Source organism: Lasiosphaeria miniovina (genome assembly GCF_030549165.1).
Source record: "Lasiosphaeria miniovina strain SMH2392-1A chromosome Unknown B0T26scaffold_5, whole genome shotgun sequence".
In the NCBI taxonomy this organism is placed as follows: Eukaryota; Fungi; Ascomycota; class Sordariomycetes; order Sordariales; family Lasiosphaeriaceae; genus Lasiosphaeria; species Lasiosphaeria miniovina.
The window spans coordinates 3719809-3735862 of record NW_026848224.1 but is presented as its reverse complement, the minus strand read 5'-3'; the positions used below and the strand labels follow the sequence as shown (position 1 = coordinate 3735862).

Genomic DNA, 16054 nt, shown 5'->3' with positions numbered 1-16054 from the left:
TCGGGGTCCGGGGTATGCTGTGGATGTGCTGTGTGGGTGTGGGTGTGGGTGTGGGTATGGGTGTGGATGTGGGTGTGGGTGTGCTGTGTGGGTGTGGGTATGTGTGTGGGTGCGGGTGATTGCCAGCGTGGGATCAAAGAACATTAACACGGTTTTTTCTTATTTCTCTTCGTGATTTATTTTCTGTTCGTTTTGGCCTGGTTGCGTCGATTGGAAGGTGTATCACCCAGAAATATGTGATATTGGCATGAATTAGGAGGTACTAGGTCATATCTACTTCATGTTCCATTTGCTATTAACAGAAACTCACGTCGGATGAGAAGGGCAGTGTCACTCACAGTGGCGCGGCATTTATCAATAAGAATATTGTGAAAGCAAATTAAATCCAAGACTATGAACTGAAACGACTCATGTGCCCCATATCCGCCCCCCTCCCACCCCCCCCCCCTTCCCCCCCCAATCTGATCCAGCTCCGGTAGTTGATAAAAATGTTGTGTGGGGAGGGCGTGAGAATTTGGTCCTTCATCCGGCTAAAACGATGCCCAAAGGTTGGCGGTGTGGTCTGTTTCGGCTGGCAAATCCGGCTGGCCTAAATATAAAACATTTTATCTCCCATAGGCGCCACCACCCGGATGCTGTCTGGACCGATAGCTTGTCGCTGATTGGCAGGAATTTTGATCAAGCAGTTCAGGTAGGCGCGCGCACGGTTGCAAGCCTTGTCGGCGAAGAGGACCGGTGCGCAGACGGCAGTGGCTGTGGTAGAGCGGCCCAGCATATATGAGAGGGCATGTGTGAGGTTCTCGAGAACATCTCCAGGGCCCCTAAGCCCCGTGCCCTGGAACACTGGCCCGTTCATGTCGAGTCCACGAAATATCTCATCAACAACTACCACATAGTGTGCCGGGCGTGCTGTCCCCTTCAGGGCCTTGTGAGCCTGCAGGTAAAACTCCCATATGAACTGGCTCGTGACTCCACGATCCACCAAGGTACCGGGCATTGGGTTACCATTCCTGTCGCCGCTCGCCTGGTTGATTGGGAAGAATCGAGTGTGATGTCGTTTTCCGACCACGACGATTGTGATCCTCGGGCTTTTGGTGCCAATCTTCCTGTACTCGTTCTCGCAGGCAATCTTGAGAAAATGGAACTCCTTCAAGACATGGTTATACTGGCCCTCGGAGACACCATCGCGGTATACAATGATGTTCTCGGGATATTTCCCTCCCTTTTTCGGGCCTCTCCATCTGACCAAGTGAGGGCCGATCAGGAGGCGAAAGGACTCGGCTGTAACCTCTTCCTCCCTGTTCCCCTGCAGCGAGAATGTTGCTGGCCATTGTCCGAGATTTTTGTCCATGCTGGCAACCATCCCGGCCACACTAGGCACAGTCTCCGCGGATCCTGGCGGCGGGTGCGTCACGTCAAGGCCAACTATCATGGTGTTTCCTTGTTTCACGATCTGATCCCCAGTGAATCCCACCGAATGATTGCTCCCTCCGAGTTTCAGGTTGACTTTCAGCATGATATTGTCAAGGAACTGCGCCAACTTGTTGGCATCCCCTTCTCTCGGCACTTTGTCCTTAACCATGCACACCGTGTACACTCCTCTTGTGCCGGATTGGGTCTCGAAATGCGTCTTCAGCTCCTGATAAAATACCGAGTCTTGAGTGTTGAGCATGATAAAGAAAAACTTTATCGCAGTCGCAGAATTCGCCGCCTTTTTCAAGTCCGCCACACCCACGAATTCTCCTATTAATCCGGGGGGACCAACCGCCCCGATACCCCTCCTACTCATCGCGTTCCGGAATCGGGCCCCCCATGTATTGTATAGGGTCTTATCAGTCTCGCTCATGGGACCTGGACTGCCTCTCTTCACCATGATGCCCCATGGTGGCATCTGAGTCGGATTTGTGTAAAGTAACCTGGCATCGAACAGGTTCCAGGCGGCGTTCTTGGCATTGAAGCTATGATCCCCTTTGCCGCCGTAGCTGATTCTTGGAAAGCGCAGTTGGCGGCCGTCGACGGTGATCAATTGCTCTCCAGAGTTGAGGAAGTCCGATTGTCTTTTGGGCGCAAACAACAACTTCGATGGGGATCGTCTTGCTAGGCCGATGATTTCGAGGCCGTCTTTGAGAATGCACTCGACACTGCGGGCAGGGAGAAGCACAGCGAAATTCAGCATTGCCGTGGTCTGGTGGGGGTTGAGCTTGAGTTTGTAGCTTTGGCCGGGAAGTACCGTGCAGAAACTTGCTGGATAGTACATTGGATTGGCCCTCTTTCCCAAATTCACGGCCAAATCGTCTTTTCTGAACTTGAATGCGGGGAGCCCCTTTTTTTGTCGTTCCGCGTTTTCTATATGGCGTTTGTCTCGTCAGCACAGTGATTTTGCGATTTGAAATCTCAGGGTCCTGTCCTGGGCCACTTACTTTCTGTGAAATAATCAGAGACTGTTTGGTAAAACCCTCCTCCTGGCGAGTCTCTGTCTTCCCTCCAGAACTGCAAGTGACAGCATCGATCGCCTCCTATCAGTTCAGAGCCGTCGACTCTCCTGGGTCGCTTCTCCGGATACGGCTCGTCCCGTTCTTTGTTAGTCTTGGGTACCCCATCGTCTGGTGCAGCCAGTCCGGCGATGACTTTGATGAACGGCAACGACCTGCCGTGCTCATCCCTTCTCCCGAAATCTTCAAGATCCACGCGAGCACCTTTGTAACAGTTGTGAAGAGCCTGCAGCAGTTGGCCCGAGAGAGGGTTTGGAAGTAAGTCGGTGAATTTTCCTGGTTTGTAGAACGCCCCGTGGCTAACATTGATATTGACAAGAAGCCTGTTTTCAGCAAGGCGAACACTAGAAAAGTAACCCCTGATTGCCGTGACTCCGCTCCGGAGCTCAGCCGTGATGTGGTTCTCTAATTGAGATGTGACATTCATGGGATATGCCTTGCTGCCCACAACGACCTGCCCGCTACCAAGAATAGGCCTGCTATCTGTGCCGCTATCGAACTGATACGACTTGGAGAAGTGGCGCAGCCAGATGTTGAAGCCCTGCGCGAAATGTGACTTCTCGATGTTGGGAGCTTGGTCTCGATCGGTACACCTTAGATACTGCAAAAGCTTGCTGACTTCCAGAGGCTCTGACACGCCTCCATCCTTTTGGTTTGGTGTCTCCAAGGAAACCGTACACGTCTCTTGATCAAAACCTGCAGGTCGGGGGATTTTGATCTCGAACTCATCAATCTCCAGTTTCACGGTACTGATAATGGTGGCCTTGAAATCGGTTACCAGCGTTCCGTCCTCGTACCCTCGCCGAAGAACCTCATTTCTCCTGATAATCAACGGAATCAGGTAGCTCATCTTCTTTCCCGATGGTAAGCCCTTTTCCTTGTCAACATTACGAGCGATCTTGAGGTTGTACCAATACAGTAATTTGTCCTTTTCTGGCTTAATCTCAACAAAGTTCGCCAACAGCTTGACCTCGTTTCCCTGCGCACTGTAATGGGGTCTTTGCGGAAGATCTCTGTCTTCAGTTATCTTCCTGGTCTTGTTCTTGATCTCTTCAGTGCCCTTAGACGCATCCCCTGTCGGGTTCTTGGTCGTATTTGCTGGGGCCGACGCCGAGGATTGGGTGGCTCTCTGATGTTGAACCTGATTGATGCCTGGAGGTTTGTCGTTACCGTTGTCGGCTTTGTCACCAGTGCCTTTCTTTTCGACATTTGGGTTGGAAATTGACAGGTCACCCATTCTCCTAAAGTGGAAGAAATGCACCGTTAGATCAGACAGAACTAGGAACAGAGGTTCGGCAGAGGGGAGATTAAATGAAAACATTTTCCATTCCAAGGTGCGCCTTAAAAGTGGTCCAAAGTCTACTTACTGACTGATACTTTCGGCTTTGGAACTGGGTTTCTCTCCGTCTCTCGCATTAGGGCCGGGACTCTTGCCACCGCCTGCAGCGCCTCCGCTCCCTTTGCCTTCTCCGCTCCCTTTGCCGCCTCCGCTTCCTTTGCCGCCTCCGCTCCCTTTGCCGCCTCCGCTATTCTTGCCATTGGATGCATTGCCCGATTTCTTCTGGTCTCCCTTTGCCATTTGAGAACCAGGTCCGACAAGTCTTCAAAGACGCCCTGGGAACTGGGCCACGAGTATTTGCCAATGGAAAAGGAGAGGGATACCAAGAGAGTGAAAGCCTAATAAACTGTAACATAAACGAGTATTGTCTTTGGAAAGTGCAGGCATGCAAGACTTTGCAGTGATGATCAATAATAGTCGCCTTTCACCTCTGTTCGGTTCGGGAATTGTGAAGAAAGACAATGTCTTAATGAGACGGATAGAAGACGGAAGAATGAAGGTAAGATATAGTTCCTAGAGATATCCGCCGTGCCTGTCTGAGTCAATATCGCGACGGTTTGCCACGCCGCAGATGACAGCATTCTTTGCTAGAAAAATGGAAAACTCCAAATAATGTTCAATTTGTGCAGATATAAGGCACATTTGCCCATGGATTGCTGTATATTGCAGGATATACGTAATGCAACCGCAAATAACATGGAGTTGATACGTTTGGGTATAAACCATCGCGGCAGATGCAATTAACCGGCAACGACGACCAAATCCTCAACCAAGACGTCTTCTTCTACATCTATCACTGTAAAATCTAGACAGTTTGCTTTTACAGGCGACAACATATGGGTCACGCGGGTGTATCAGTTGAATGAAAGGACATAATATACATAGAGAGCAAACCACATTGCTATTTGTGAACAACATGGCGGGTAGTAACAATGCGCACTGGTAGGAAATTTGACAACGCAGGTCGCAGAGAATTAGCCAACTAAGCACTAAACGACATCATGATTCTTATCTGCCACATATGGCGCCCAATTTTGGGACAACTTTAATAGAATGGCATCACTAGAGCATCTGAAGAGACTGTAATTGTCCTTACGGGGTCAAAGTTTTCTCTCTAAAACATGTAAGCTAATAGGGACCCTTATGATAAAGATTCAGACTTTGCCTGTGCACTGGGAACAGTATTTGAACTGTCTTTGCATTACTAGACTAATCCGACTACTTCCTGAGGTCATATGCAATACTATATTGCTATGCAGTAACTACAGTGGAAGCCCACCTTTGAGAGACAAAAAAAAAGTCCGTCTTCGAGATGCATGTTTCAATGTCGTAAACGCAGTCGATTGACCTACCATTGCCGGGGCTTCGGACTGGTGGCGTTGGCAGGGTTGGCGAAGTCTCTGAACATTCCTCGATCCAAGTCCAGACTATCCACATTAATTAGAGTGCCAAAAAAGTTGCAAGATTTCGCCGACTCGTCGAATGGGGAGCTGTGACGTACTTCCGTTGCGGGTAGATTTGAGAATTGGGTGGATTGTCAGGGTATGAAGACGGGGGCAGAACGGCGCTCCACCTTGCTTACTCGTCTCGACGCTTCTCGCCAACGTGGAATATATGTGTTGTGCCGTTTTCTGATTGCTCTGTTTTGCCTGCGCGACCTACCGAGGTTAGCTAATCAGATCTCACGCTCGGACCGTCGTCTCGTACGTATACATACAACCGATTACGCCCCATACGTCCCACCTTGCCCTGTTACCAACACCCTGTCTCATCGCCGGCCGAGGTCTGCCTGACCTTCCCCTCCCGGGATAAAGATGACCCTTATGCTCATAGGAAGGTCGGCGAGGGTAATTAGGTTGATATTTACCACCTACCTACCTATGATTCTTCCCTCAGAGAAAGATTCCATCTACTAACCCGAATCCGGGACAAAACAAACAGGGCTGTCGGCTACGTCCTCCCAAATGAGGTTGACTTTAAGAGCTCCGTCATACTTTACGCAAAAACGCTCCGGCAGCCATGGCTTGAGGCTGTTGAACTTGAGCCTCAAGGAGACGGAAAACCACGCTATAAAACCTCACCTCTGGGCGTAGCCCATGATGACGAGGTACGCCAAGTTATAAATGATAATATCGATAAGTTCCTTCGATGAGGTTGATGAATGATGAGATCAACTCTCGGTGGCAGGCTCTTGGGGGGGAGAGGAGTTATTAACGAGGTTTAGACGCGCGTCGCTCGCTCGGGTTTTTTTTTTTTCAGAAGCTAGGAAAGCTCCCGAGGGTTATTATTAGGCGACGTACATCAGTGTCATCACAATGTGGGAGTCGGTGTGACAAGATTCAAGATAGGGTGTGACGCGATTGGAGTTGGTGCAATATGTAAAAACAGGGCAGGATGCGGTGTATTTATCAAGGCCTGGTGACTTTTCTCACTGAAGCGGTCGGTACCTGTTACGTAACTAGGCCTAATTAGGCCACATGTTTTCTAAGCGAGGATCTACGCCTACACAGGCCTAGTGCTTGCACGTTAGGAAGGAGCATTTTTCCTACAGGGAGCAGGGCTTTTCGCACTGCTTCCTTCCAACAATTCATCAATTGAATGCACCTATTTTGACTGCTTGTGTGCAACAGTACCCAGGCAAGCGGTTGACAAAAAAAGCGAACACTCAAAATCAGTGGTCTGTGCGAGTGGCGCTGCACTACCATACACTACCAATTTTGCAACAGTTCCATGGTATTTAGTGGAAGCAAGCCCATGGACTTGGGCCCTATTTCAATACGCCCGGCTCCCCGGATTTATCGCCAATTGAGAATTGCTGGGGGGCTGTAAAGCAGTATATCCGTGCCAATCTTCGAATTGGAGCAAATATCATGGGCCTGGCGGTTGAAGGATGGAGCCGACTGAGCCAAGCGAAAATTAATGGGTACGTGGATTCCATGGTAAGGCGGATGCAAGATGTGTTAGAGGGCGAGGGTCTTACAACTGGGTGGTAAGATTGCAGCAACTACATAACGGTACCTATATTTATATACATATATATTTGGCCTGGAGAGAAGTACTGCCAAGTACTGTCCGCTTTTATTTTGTCAACCGCTTGATTGGTAACGTTACCTCAATTCAAAAGCCTCGAAATATTCCACCCATTCGATGCACCAAATCCACCATTTTAATCCAACAAGTCAACCACAAGCCAAGTCAACACAGCCGAATCTACCAAATCCAGCCAGATTCGTCTCAATCAACTGCACCAACTACCAGCCAGTCGTTAACGCCTGATAGGCAGGTGACTAATAGCCAGTTGCAGGCCTGGCAGGCCCCTGAGTCCTCTGATAACCCATGGCGAGATTGAGGACTCGGGCGGCTGAACTCAACCTACAGACAGAGAACATCGGGCCACTTGTGGTCGTCGCCCCATCTGCCGGTGGACATGGCGGTTGATGTCCAAGGCAGTTGCAAGGCTGCCTATGCCTTGATAACACCTCAAAACCTTGACATGATTGCAGGGGACATTGTCTGGCTCCTAGGTGGGCAGGCGTTGCTCCTGTCGCCGGCCGGCCCTGGTCGTAGCCAGTGGATCCGGAAGGTCGTACGGGTGCGACTAGGCGTGATTGGAGCTCGCGCAACGGCCTTGCCCTTTCCTTTGCTCTTGACGGGCGCGGAGGCTGCTGCTCAACTTGGCAGTAGCCTTTTCCTTTCCCCTGCTCTTGTTAGGCGTGGCCTTGCCTTTGCCTTGCCCTTGCCTTTGCCTTGCCCTTGCCTTTTCCTTTTCTTTGGCGTAGCTTTGGATTTAACCTTTCCATTCTTCCCTATGGCGTCGTCGCCTGAGTCGGCTGTCATGCTTGAATGTCTACTCACACTTGCCGCGAGGATGCCGATGCCATCGTTATTACCCTACCAGAAAAGTTTCCGCTGTTGCCCTGCTAGAAACAGTTTCAGTTGGCAGTAGCAAATGGCCTAATTCCAATCCCCATTAAATTCTAGATTCTCCTCCGCAAATTCTAGATTCCCCTCCGCAAATTCCAGATTCTCTCAGCCGTCCACCTCAACTCTTCTTTTTTTTTTGAAGTTCAAACAGAAATTGCGAAATAAAATTTTTTTTCATCATGAGCACCCCAGCCGACAACCAATCTTCGGCCAGCCAAGCCAATCCGCTACCCCTACACCCGCTCTACCCGCCGCCACCCCCACCACAACAACCAGCAATGGCAATGGCCGCCACCGCCGTAACCATCGCCGCCATAGCCGCCGCCAAGCAAGAGCACCTCTTCCGATGCCCGTGCGGGGACATCCATCCTTGCTCTCTGCCCCCAGCATGCTGGCCACTGGCGGGCGAGGTGGTTGCGGTACAGACACATGGTGGTGGGATGGGCCGGCTTCATGGCCTTTTCGTTTTCGGTTGTCGGTAAGTTACCCATTATTGCATCTCTCCCCTCGCTCTCTCTCTTCAATCACCTTTAATCTCCCTCTGATCATTGTGTCTCTTGATTGTGGCATGATCTGACCAAAAGTTATAGGCTGGAGCTGGACGCTCGGCCACGGAATCGCGGCCGTGGCCGTCACTGCCGTCCTGGTATGTGGGGATGCCATTCTGGCGGGGGTTGCGCGTAAGGGCTGGGAGTGGCTTTATCAATTTTGAGTAACGTATTTGATAAGCGAGTTAGCCATGATAAGCAAGTTGGCCACCTTAACGAGACCGGGTAGCGTGCGCAGCCAAATGCGATAAGAAATTGATAAGATCACTAACAATTTACTAACATCTTCTTGCTTGTGCCCCACTAAATCTCGTTAAGGTGGCCAACTCGCTTATCATGGCCAACTCGCATATCATGAACGTTAGTTAAATATTCTTATAGAGCGATTTTATTTATTATTTCCTCCTCAATTTTCACTTGAACCAGCGTAATCGTACCAACCTTCCTTTCCTGCTTAGCGCGACCTTTCTTCCCCTCCTTGCCTACAACACCGGCATTGGTTCCCGCAGTTCGGCGACAAGAATCCTCGCCATGTGCACCTTTACGCTTCGCGTGTATAGCACGATAATGGGAGAGAGGGGCGTCTCGACAAGGCGGCAATGACCTTTCTAAGGGGGACACGTAAAGAGGAACGTATAGTCAGCGCAACGGTCCTTAATAGTTATTTTGCTCGTCGGCGTGACAGGCATCCGCCTTAGTTAGTATGATTTGTCCAAGAGCCCAAATATCATTCTATTGCTACCTCGCGATGCTCCACGATAGTGCATCTTTCTTGCTCTCTAGCATCTCCGGGCAGAACCACTTGCAAGTGACGCCTCCGATGCCGCTGATATCGATCAGTACTGCGTCGCCGTTTAACCCTTCTTTCTCCCGGATTTCAAAGAGCCGTCTAGTGGGGATGCCGTTGCTGCTGTCGTGAATAGGGAAGCGGATTCGGAGCATGTATTCCGGGGTGCGGACCCAGAGGCGGCTGATGACGGAGGCGTACTCGCTATCTGCGCTTGCGTGTGTGCCAGGGGTTTAGTACTATGCGGGTACTGTGAACACCGAAAGGACATGTGCCCCACCCGACATGTACTTATTGAAGCAGCCTAGACTGCTGAAAGTTGAGGCCACACGCCCGCCAAAAACAGCAGTCCAGACCACGGCACATGCTGTCTGTGTAGAATACACGTCTTGAACTTTGTTTGCTCCTGGGTTTGCGTCTTCCATTGGCGTGTAAAATCGTAAAAACTCTAGTTTCTGTAGGCAGCAAAGAACATGGAAGATGAAGACCTGTAAGACATGCGCCGCGTTCTCCCTGTTAAATTGCAGACTACGCCGCCCCCGAAACTAGGGTCTAGATTCTGCGAGAGCAACACTAGCCTAGCTTTCTCGGATCGGTTCAGGTGGGTTCAAATTTGCCCAGCATAATTCCGACCTTGACCTTAAATGTCAAGTGTGCATAGAAGCATCCTGGGTGAATAGTCTATGATGTTCTGACTCTCGATCGTACAAAACAAATCAAGACTAAGTTCCCGGATGTTTCTAGGCGGACCACATACTCGGGTCACATACTCAGGTGGAGAGGCTGACATGGTGTCTACTGTCTAGAGACTGGCGAATGGTGGATGAAGGTGCTGCGATAGTAATAGAAGTCCGCGGGGCAAATTGACTAGTCTATTGACAAGTTCAGCGACCCCCAAGCGCGTCTTAGAATCTCACTGATGGTTCTAAAATGTGTCCGATATTCTGCAGTTGTCTTTAGATGGTGGTTATTCACCCGAGGGTCACAGGAAAACTATATGAGTCCCGATGTAATTGGGAGAGCCAGAGAACATATCTATCTCGAGCGATCCGGCAAAGACCGCCGTTTGTTTGGTCAGCCGTAGATGTGCATCCAATAGCCTGTAACTTCGGACTTGTCTCAGAGACTAGACTAAGTAAGACTCGTGCCGGAAGCGCTGTAGGAAACTAAAAACTAAATCCGCCCAGAGGCTTAATCAAAACGAAGTGAAACAAGCTGAGACTTTAGTGGGAAGGGTGTGATACAATCCATGCCTCGGACCCGAACATAAGAGAGAGTTGAGCTCCGGGGGTTTCATTATGCTTCGACCCTGAAGCCAACTGCCTTGCCCTAGCAGCAGCCACTTATCTAAACCTGTGAAGCGTTCAATTTGGTTGCACCAACAGTGTCACTCGTGACAGGAACGAGACATGGCTAGATATGTAGTTTGTTTTTTGGTAGTTTGAAGAGAATCGTCCTCGAAAAACATCGGAACTGATTCTATCCCAGTTGCTCCACTCTCTGACCCAAGACTACAAACAGGCCAACGTTAATCACAGTTCTACAGATCCAGGTACCCATCTCGACGGCCAGTGGTCGATGTACCACAAATTCTGAGCGAGTGATAGGTTATGATTCCAATTTGCAGGCACTATAGGCGCTGATTGTATCCCCCAAGATCCAAGAAATAGATGATTAAGCTGAAAAGAAAAACCAAGCAGATAGTTTTCTTAACCCCAGCTGAGCTAATAATCCCAGAATCCAGTTCTGCCTTTGCTGAAAGACTGCTAACCCGCCGGTTCCAAAAAGAATAGTGATCAGGGGTTCAGGGGGCTAGGCAACAAGGGGGTTGTTTACACCCTTACCTAAAATAATCTAGTGTGCTCTTTTTCTTCCTTTCTTGGCCTACCCACCTCGTATAAGATGGGTAGCCTACCCCCCCCCTCAGATCAGAGGGAGGGCATTGATTTTCTCCCGGGACCTGAATCTTTAGGAAGAAATCACGTCTTTTTACTATGAATTGAGATCCCCAGACCAGCGCACGCCGCAGTGCCTTTTTCTTTGTTTACGTTTGACTTTCCCGGCTATGGGACTCTGTGCCTTTACTCTGCTTGAAGCTCACCAACCTATCGAGCCTACAGCTCGATCGCTTCCATTGATCCGTGTCTTTTCACCGCTTCAATAGTTACTGAGGGGGTTCCCCAGTCACAAACTGCAACCAAACACTGCCTATATACTCCCTCTCGTCTCTGCCTGCTGTCTCCTCCATCAAGGTGCAGCCAACAAAGCCTATTTGAGTGTTAGCTCGTCAACGGCAACTGCATATCACACATTGCGGACCACCTTTCCTTGTATTCAGCTACTGCAGGGAAGTTGCCGAAGCTAGCAAAACAAGGGCAGGATTACCCGGCCAAACTCGCTTCCAATCCTAGTCGATGTAATCGAGGTGTGGGTACAGAGGCTCGAAGGGGCAGCCGTAATCACGGTCGTCGAGGCCAGGTCTCTCGGCGACCTTGCCTTTGATGAATGCATATGTCTCGCCTCCTTCCGACTTCATGCGGAAGTATTACGGCATGTGGGCAAGAATCGCCAGCATGGTAAGCTTCATGGCCTCGCGCTGGAAACTGGGATCCGATGGGTTCGGCTCCCCCTTGATCAATTCTGCAAGGGGCTCACCGTATTCGCAGTCCACGAGGTGGTACCAGTTGCCGCGCAAACTTTCAACTCCCCAGTGAAAGTCCTCGTATTCCTTTGGGTCGCCATGGTCGAGATTCATGTTGCAGTGGAGCATTGTGAACCGTCGTTGCAGCATTTTGACACTTAGGTTCCTTGTGGGTTTCCAGTTCTCGATCAATTCCTCAAGTAATAAAGCCATGCCCCAGAATGAGCTAAAAGAGGGGTAGTTCGACATGGTATAGATGCGCGACGGAGATTAACGAGGATATTTGCGAGGACAAGAACGCGTGTGCCGTGCGAGGCTAGAGTCAAGCTAGATTCGTGGTGCGTGGGCAAACCGGCAAAGATCTCGAGGGAGGACAGGTGGTCGTTGATGGCTTTCCATTACACCGTTGAGGACGGTGGGCATAGGTATCTATGCCTGACCAAATGAGGCCACTTGACCTGATATTGTGCAGTGTGACGGCTCGTTGAAGGAAGTCTCCCAACCGTTCGAGGCAAACCGGAACAAGCAATGTCCATTCGACAGCTAGTGGGGCGGATATCTAGCTCTACCAGCACGTTCTGATTACGCATCATACATCTAAAACAGCCAACATGAACCAAAAATATTATACAGGACAGGTACCGCACACCACCCGGAAGCAAATCTCAACCTCACCGGATCGACATGATATCGCCGCGAGCAACAGCGGCAATCTCTTCCCGGCCCAGAGGGTCCTTTTTCCGGAAGGCAACCTTGGCGCGCTCGGCCGACTTCCACGAGGTGAAGTCGGAGACGTCACCGCCAATCTTGGATTTGCACTTCTCCGCTCTGCGCATTTGCAATATGAACGCGGCAGGATTCCCGAGTGTCTTGTACGCCTTGAGGGCCTTGGCAAAGCTGAAGGGGTCGGCGGCGGGGCCCGTGTTGGAGGCAGGCACCGGCAGGTCGACGTTGGCCTTGGCCTCGGCGATGTATTTGGCCATGTTGGCGGGGCCGGCCAGCGCGATGTCGTACTTGCGCGCGTAGGCGAGGATCTGGTTGTCGAACGCGGACGGCACCCAGCTCTTCTTGTCCTTGGCTGGGCCAAGTGCCTCGGCCTTGGAGCTCTCCAAGAGGTCGTTGTCCCGCATGTCGCTGGCCACCATCATGAACAGCCCCATCACGGTCCCTAGGTTGAGAATCTCCGAATCCTTGGCAAGCAGCCCCTCGCGCTCAAGGTGTGCCAGCGTCGACATCAACATGCGGCTGAGAAGTTGGAACGTCGCATCGGCTAGGTTACCGTCATCGATCCTGGAAAGGCAATTAGACAAGGCGGTGAAGGGGTGGGGATCAAACGAGCCCATGGAAGAATATTACTCTGTCGCAGGCGTGGCATAATCCGTCGGCAGGAAGAATGCAAGCCCCTCGCAGATGGTTTACTGCTCCTTGTAGTTCCCAGCGGCCGCCTCGAAGTCGAGGAAAAGATTCTTGAACATCTCGATGACGCCGTAGCCCTCGTGGTCGTTGAAGGTAGAGGCCTCGAAGGCGTCAGGGTTGCGGAGATCGCAATGCGTGCAGGAGTCGAAGAACCTCCATTTGCCGGCGCGGGTGACCTTCCAGGGTTGTTCGGGATGGTCGGCGGCCAGCTTGCCGTAGAGGCACTTTTTTCGACCATCGCAGCGGACTTTGCCGTGGGGGCCCTATTCCTCGTCCCCGTCTTCGTCTTCGTCCTCTACACCAGCGTCGAAAGGAACCCCACACATGATGACGTACGTGTAGGCATTGAGGGGGTTCTGGGTCATCATATAGTACGAGGCATGGATGTTCGCGGAGCCAGAAACCTTGGCCCAGCGCCTGTCTCTGGCGACCTCGGCGGCCTCGGGCTCGGAGGCGGTGCCCTTGGTGGAGGAACGCGACCTTCTGGCTGCGCTCGAGCCGGATGGGGAGGAACGTTTGGGAGACATTGCTGCGGGTGATGGATGCAACTCCTAATCACGCTCCAGACGATAAGATAAGGTAGGCAAGTATTTAAAGTGCAATGCGGAAAGGGAATGGATGATAAAACGGCGAAGGAGTGGAGCTGCCGATCCGACCGATTTTTAAACAGAGCAGGACAACGCGTGATCCTAGGATCAAACGGGCCGGAAATGACGTCTCGTTCCTTTTCTGCCACCATGACTTCCCAATTTGGAACGATTGGCGGGGAAGCAAGACCCGACACGCCGAAACAGCGTGCCAAACACAATTTACAGGGAAGGGCCCACTAAAGGTTTCGTTTGACAGGCCCCAGAACGCGGGAGCCATTTTCGGAACTTTTCCCTGAGTAATGATTTCCTCACTGATCACATCACAGAACGTGGGGGGCCCACAATAGAGTGTCTCTATCCCATCAAAGTTCCCAAGCCAAATGACCCAACCCTACCAATCATACACCATGCACTGCTCGTAACTCTTGCAACAGTGGTCGCAACTCGCAGAACATAGGCCGCAGCTGAGTAAACGCCAGGTCCAAGGCTCCATCGGAAGATCCGTGCAATGGCTGCACTTCTCATGAAGGCATTCCGCGCATCTCTTCAATGTTGATTTGTTTTCAGTTGTTTTGTCATCCATGCCCCAGCAGTAACAACATTTCCACTTGCTAGAGGCGTCCTCTCGCGCACCTCGTCCCGGTCCATCATCGCCGGGAAAGGTGAGATGACCCGTGGAAACGCTGACGAAGTCGTGGAAGACCATTGAGGTGATGGTGTGGAGGATGCAGAGGAGAAGGTTGGTTGTGGTTTGCTTGGTTGTGGTGTGGTTGGTACTTGGTGGTGGGCTGTGTTAATTATGTGCTGGTGGATCGAGATGCTGGGAGTGCTGGTTTGCAGATAGTTCCTGGCTGTTAATGAGCGAGAGCCGGTCAGTTTATGCATTTTGAAAGTCAATGGAGTCCGAGACTTAATCTCCATGTAACGCGAACGAGGCATTACCCAATCGCATCAAATTCCCCGAGTTTCAACGTGTAGTGAAAGAAAACGTTGAAAAATAGCCAAACTGCGTTCCGAAGTCGAGAACGAGTTCCGCCGTGTTTGTGGACGTACCAGGCGGTTTCCACAATCTATTCAGTTTTTTTTGGCTTTTTGAAGGTGGTGGCGTGGCAAGACCTTGCTATCTGTCAATCTCGAGTTTAGTTGTCAATGTGGCGTTGTTTTCTTGCCCGTTCGGATGCTCTTCAGCTCCCACGATGAGCGATTTCCACAACAAAGAGGCATTAATTACGCGGTGACGTGACGCTGTTTGAGACAATAAGAGAACCAAAAAACCTCTGTGATAGCTGTATGGCACAATCTTTGCCGCACTTAATCGCCACGGCGGTATCACACCAATTTTTGCGGGAATTGTAAACGACTCGAGGGGATAAAGGTGACTTGTAATTTACAAGTTGCAAGTGGTATCAAATTAGATGGACTGCGTGTGGTGTATGTCGTGTTACCGGTTGGTACCCCCCTCAATAACCCAGTCCCTCTTTGGTACCACGGCCATTGTACAAGCGAGTGGAGTACTGAGTGAAACGAGCAGAAAGTCCATATTACTAGGAAGGTATGGGAAAATTGCCAGATCCAATGGAAATGTTTTACTGTTGATAACACGGCGCTGTCGGAGATGAGAGCAGACTGGAATACCGAGGAGCCAATGCATCATAGGCGATGCTTGATAGGTAATTACCGGATATTTCTTAACCGCGTTGGATTACCAATTTTATGTTTTGCTCTAGTCGGACGCCAAACTCCCAAGCAATGGTGATGATACAGGGTGCTGGATTTCACAGGAAGATGCAAGAGCAACTATGTTGTGCCCGCTTGCGATTTAATGTAGCATTGTAGATGAGCACCAGAGTTCAAATATGACAGAAGGGGGCCCGAGCTGAGACCTCGAGCAATGACTTTCTTCGACAGAGTTCGGGTGCAATCAAAGATTAGGGGTCCTCTCTTGATGTTTTGACAAAGTATTAGTGCGCGCGCATGTGCTTCGTTGGTCACAACCACAGTACAGCCGTCGTTTTTGTAAGCTCGGTTGGTTTGCTCTGTCGTTGGAATTTAGATGAAATAGAAGCGGTCAGGGTTGATCACGGCGGCGAAGTGTATCCAATCTCTTGACAAGCATGGTCGGACTAACATGCATGGCAGCACCTACATCCTAATTGCTAATTCAGCGCTCGGGATTGGGGTGAAGAACAGCTCCGTTTCTCCGAAGCTCGCAGCAACAGGGATCACCAAAACGAATCACAAACACAAATCCGATGAGTATGCACTCGACCGTTTCTGGAGACTGGGTTGGACTGACTGTGGTGAAGTCGAATATCAT

The 16054-nt window shown here is 50.7% G+C and overlaps 3 protein-coding genes across 3 annotated transcripts; all 3 read right to left on the bottom strand.

Annotated features, from left to right (window-relative positions):
* Nucleotides 1–589: 589 nt before the first annotated feature.
* On the bottom strand, nt 590–3729 carry B0T26DRAFT_753613 (ribonuclease H-like domain-containing protein; the record flags this gene model as incomplete). The annotated part of the gene is made up of 3 exons (XM_060445710.1): nt 590–1684; nt 1871–2346; nt 2421–3729. 3 exons carry the CDS (start codon nt 3727–3729, stop codon nt 590–592), a joined length of 2880 nt encoding a protein of 959 aa, XP_060294837.1.
* A 5312-nt stretch (nt 3730–9041) lies between these two features.
* On the bottom strand, nt 9042–9880 carry B0T26DRAFT_677838 (uncharacterized protein; the record flags this gene model as incomplete). Its single annotated transcript, XM_060440152.1, has 3 exons — nt 9042–9298; nt 9475–9538; nt 9848–9880. 3 exons carry the CDS (start codon nt 9878–9880, stop codon nt 9042–9044), a joined length of 354 nt encoding a protein of 117 aa, XP_060294836.1.
* A 2309-nt stretch (nt 9881–12189) lies between these two features.
* On the bottom strand, nt 12190–13823 carry B0T26DRAFT_813475 (uncharacterized protein). The gene is made up of 3 exons (XM_060447334.1): nt 13447–13823; nt 13151–13410; nt 12190–13021 (listed from the first exon to the last, which is right to left on the bottom strand). The coding sequence occupies exons 1-3, from the start codon at nt 13672–13674 to the stop codon at nt 12403–12405; spliced, it is 1107 nt and encodes a 368-aa protein (XP_060294835.1). The 5' UTR covers nt 13675–13823; the 3' UTR covers nt 12190–12402.
* Between the last annotated feature and the right edge of the window lie 2231 nt (nt 13824–16054).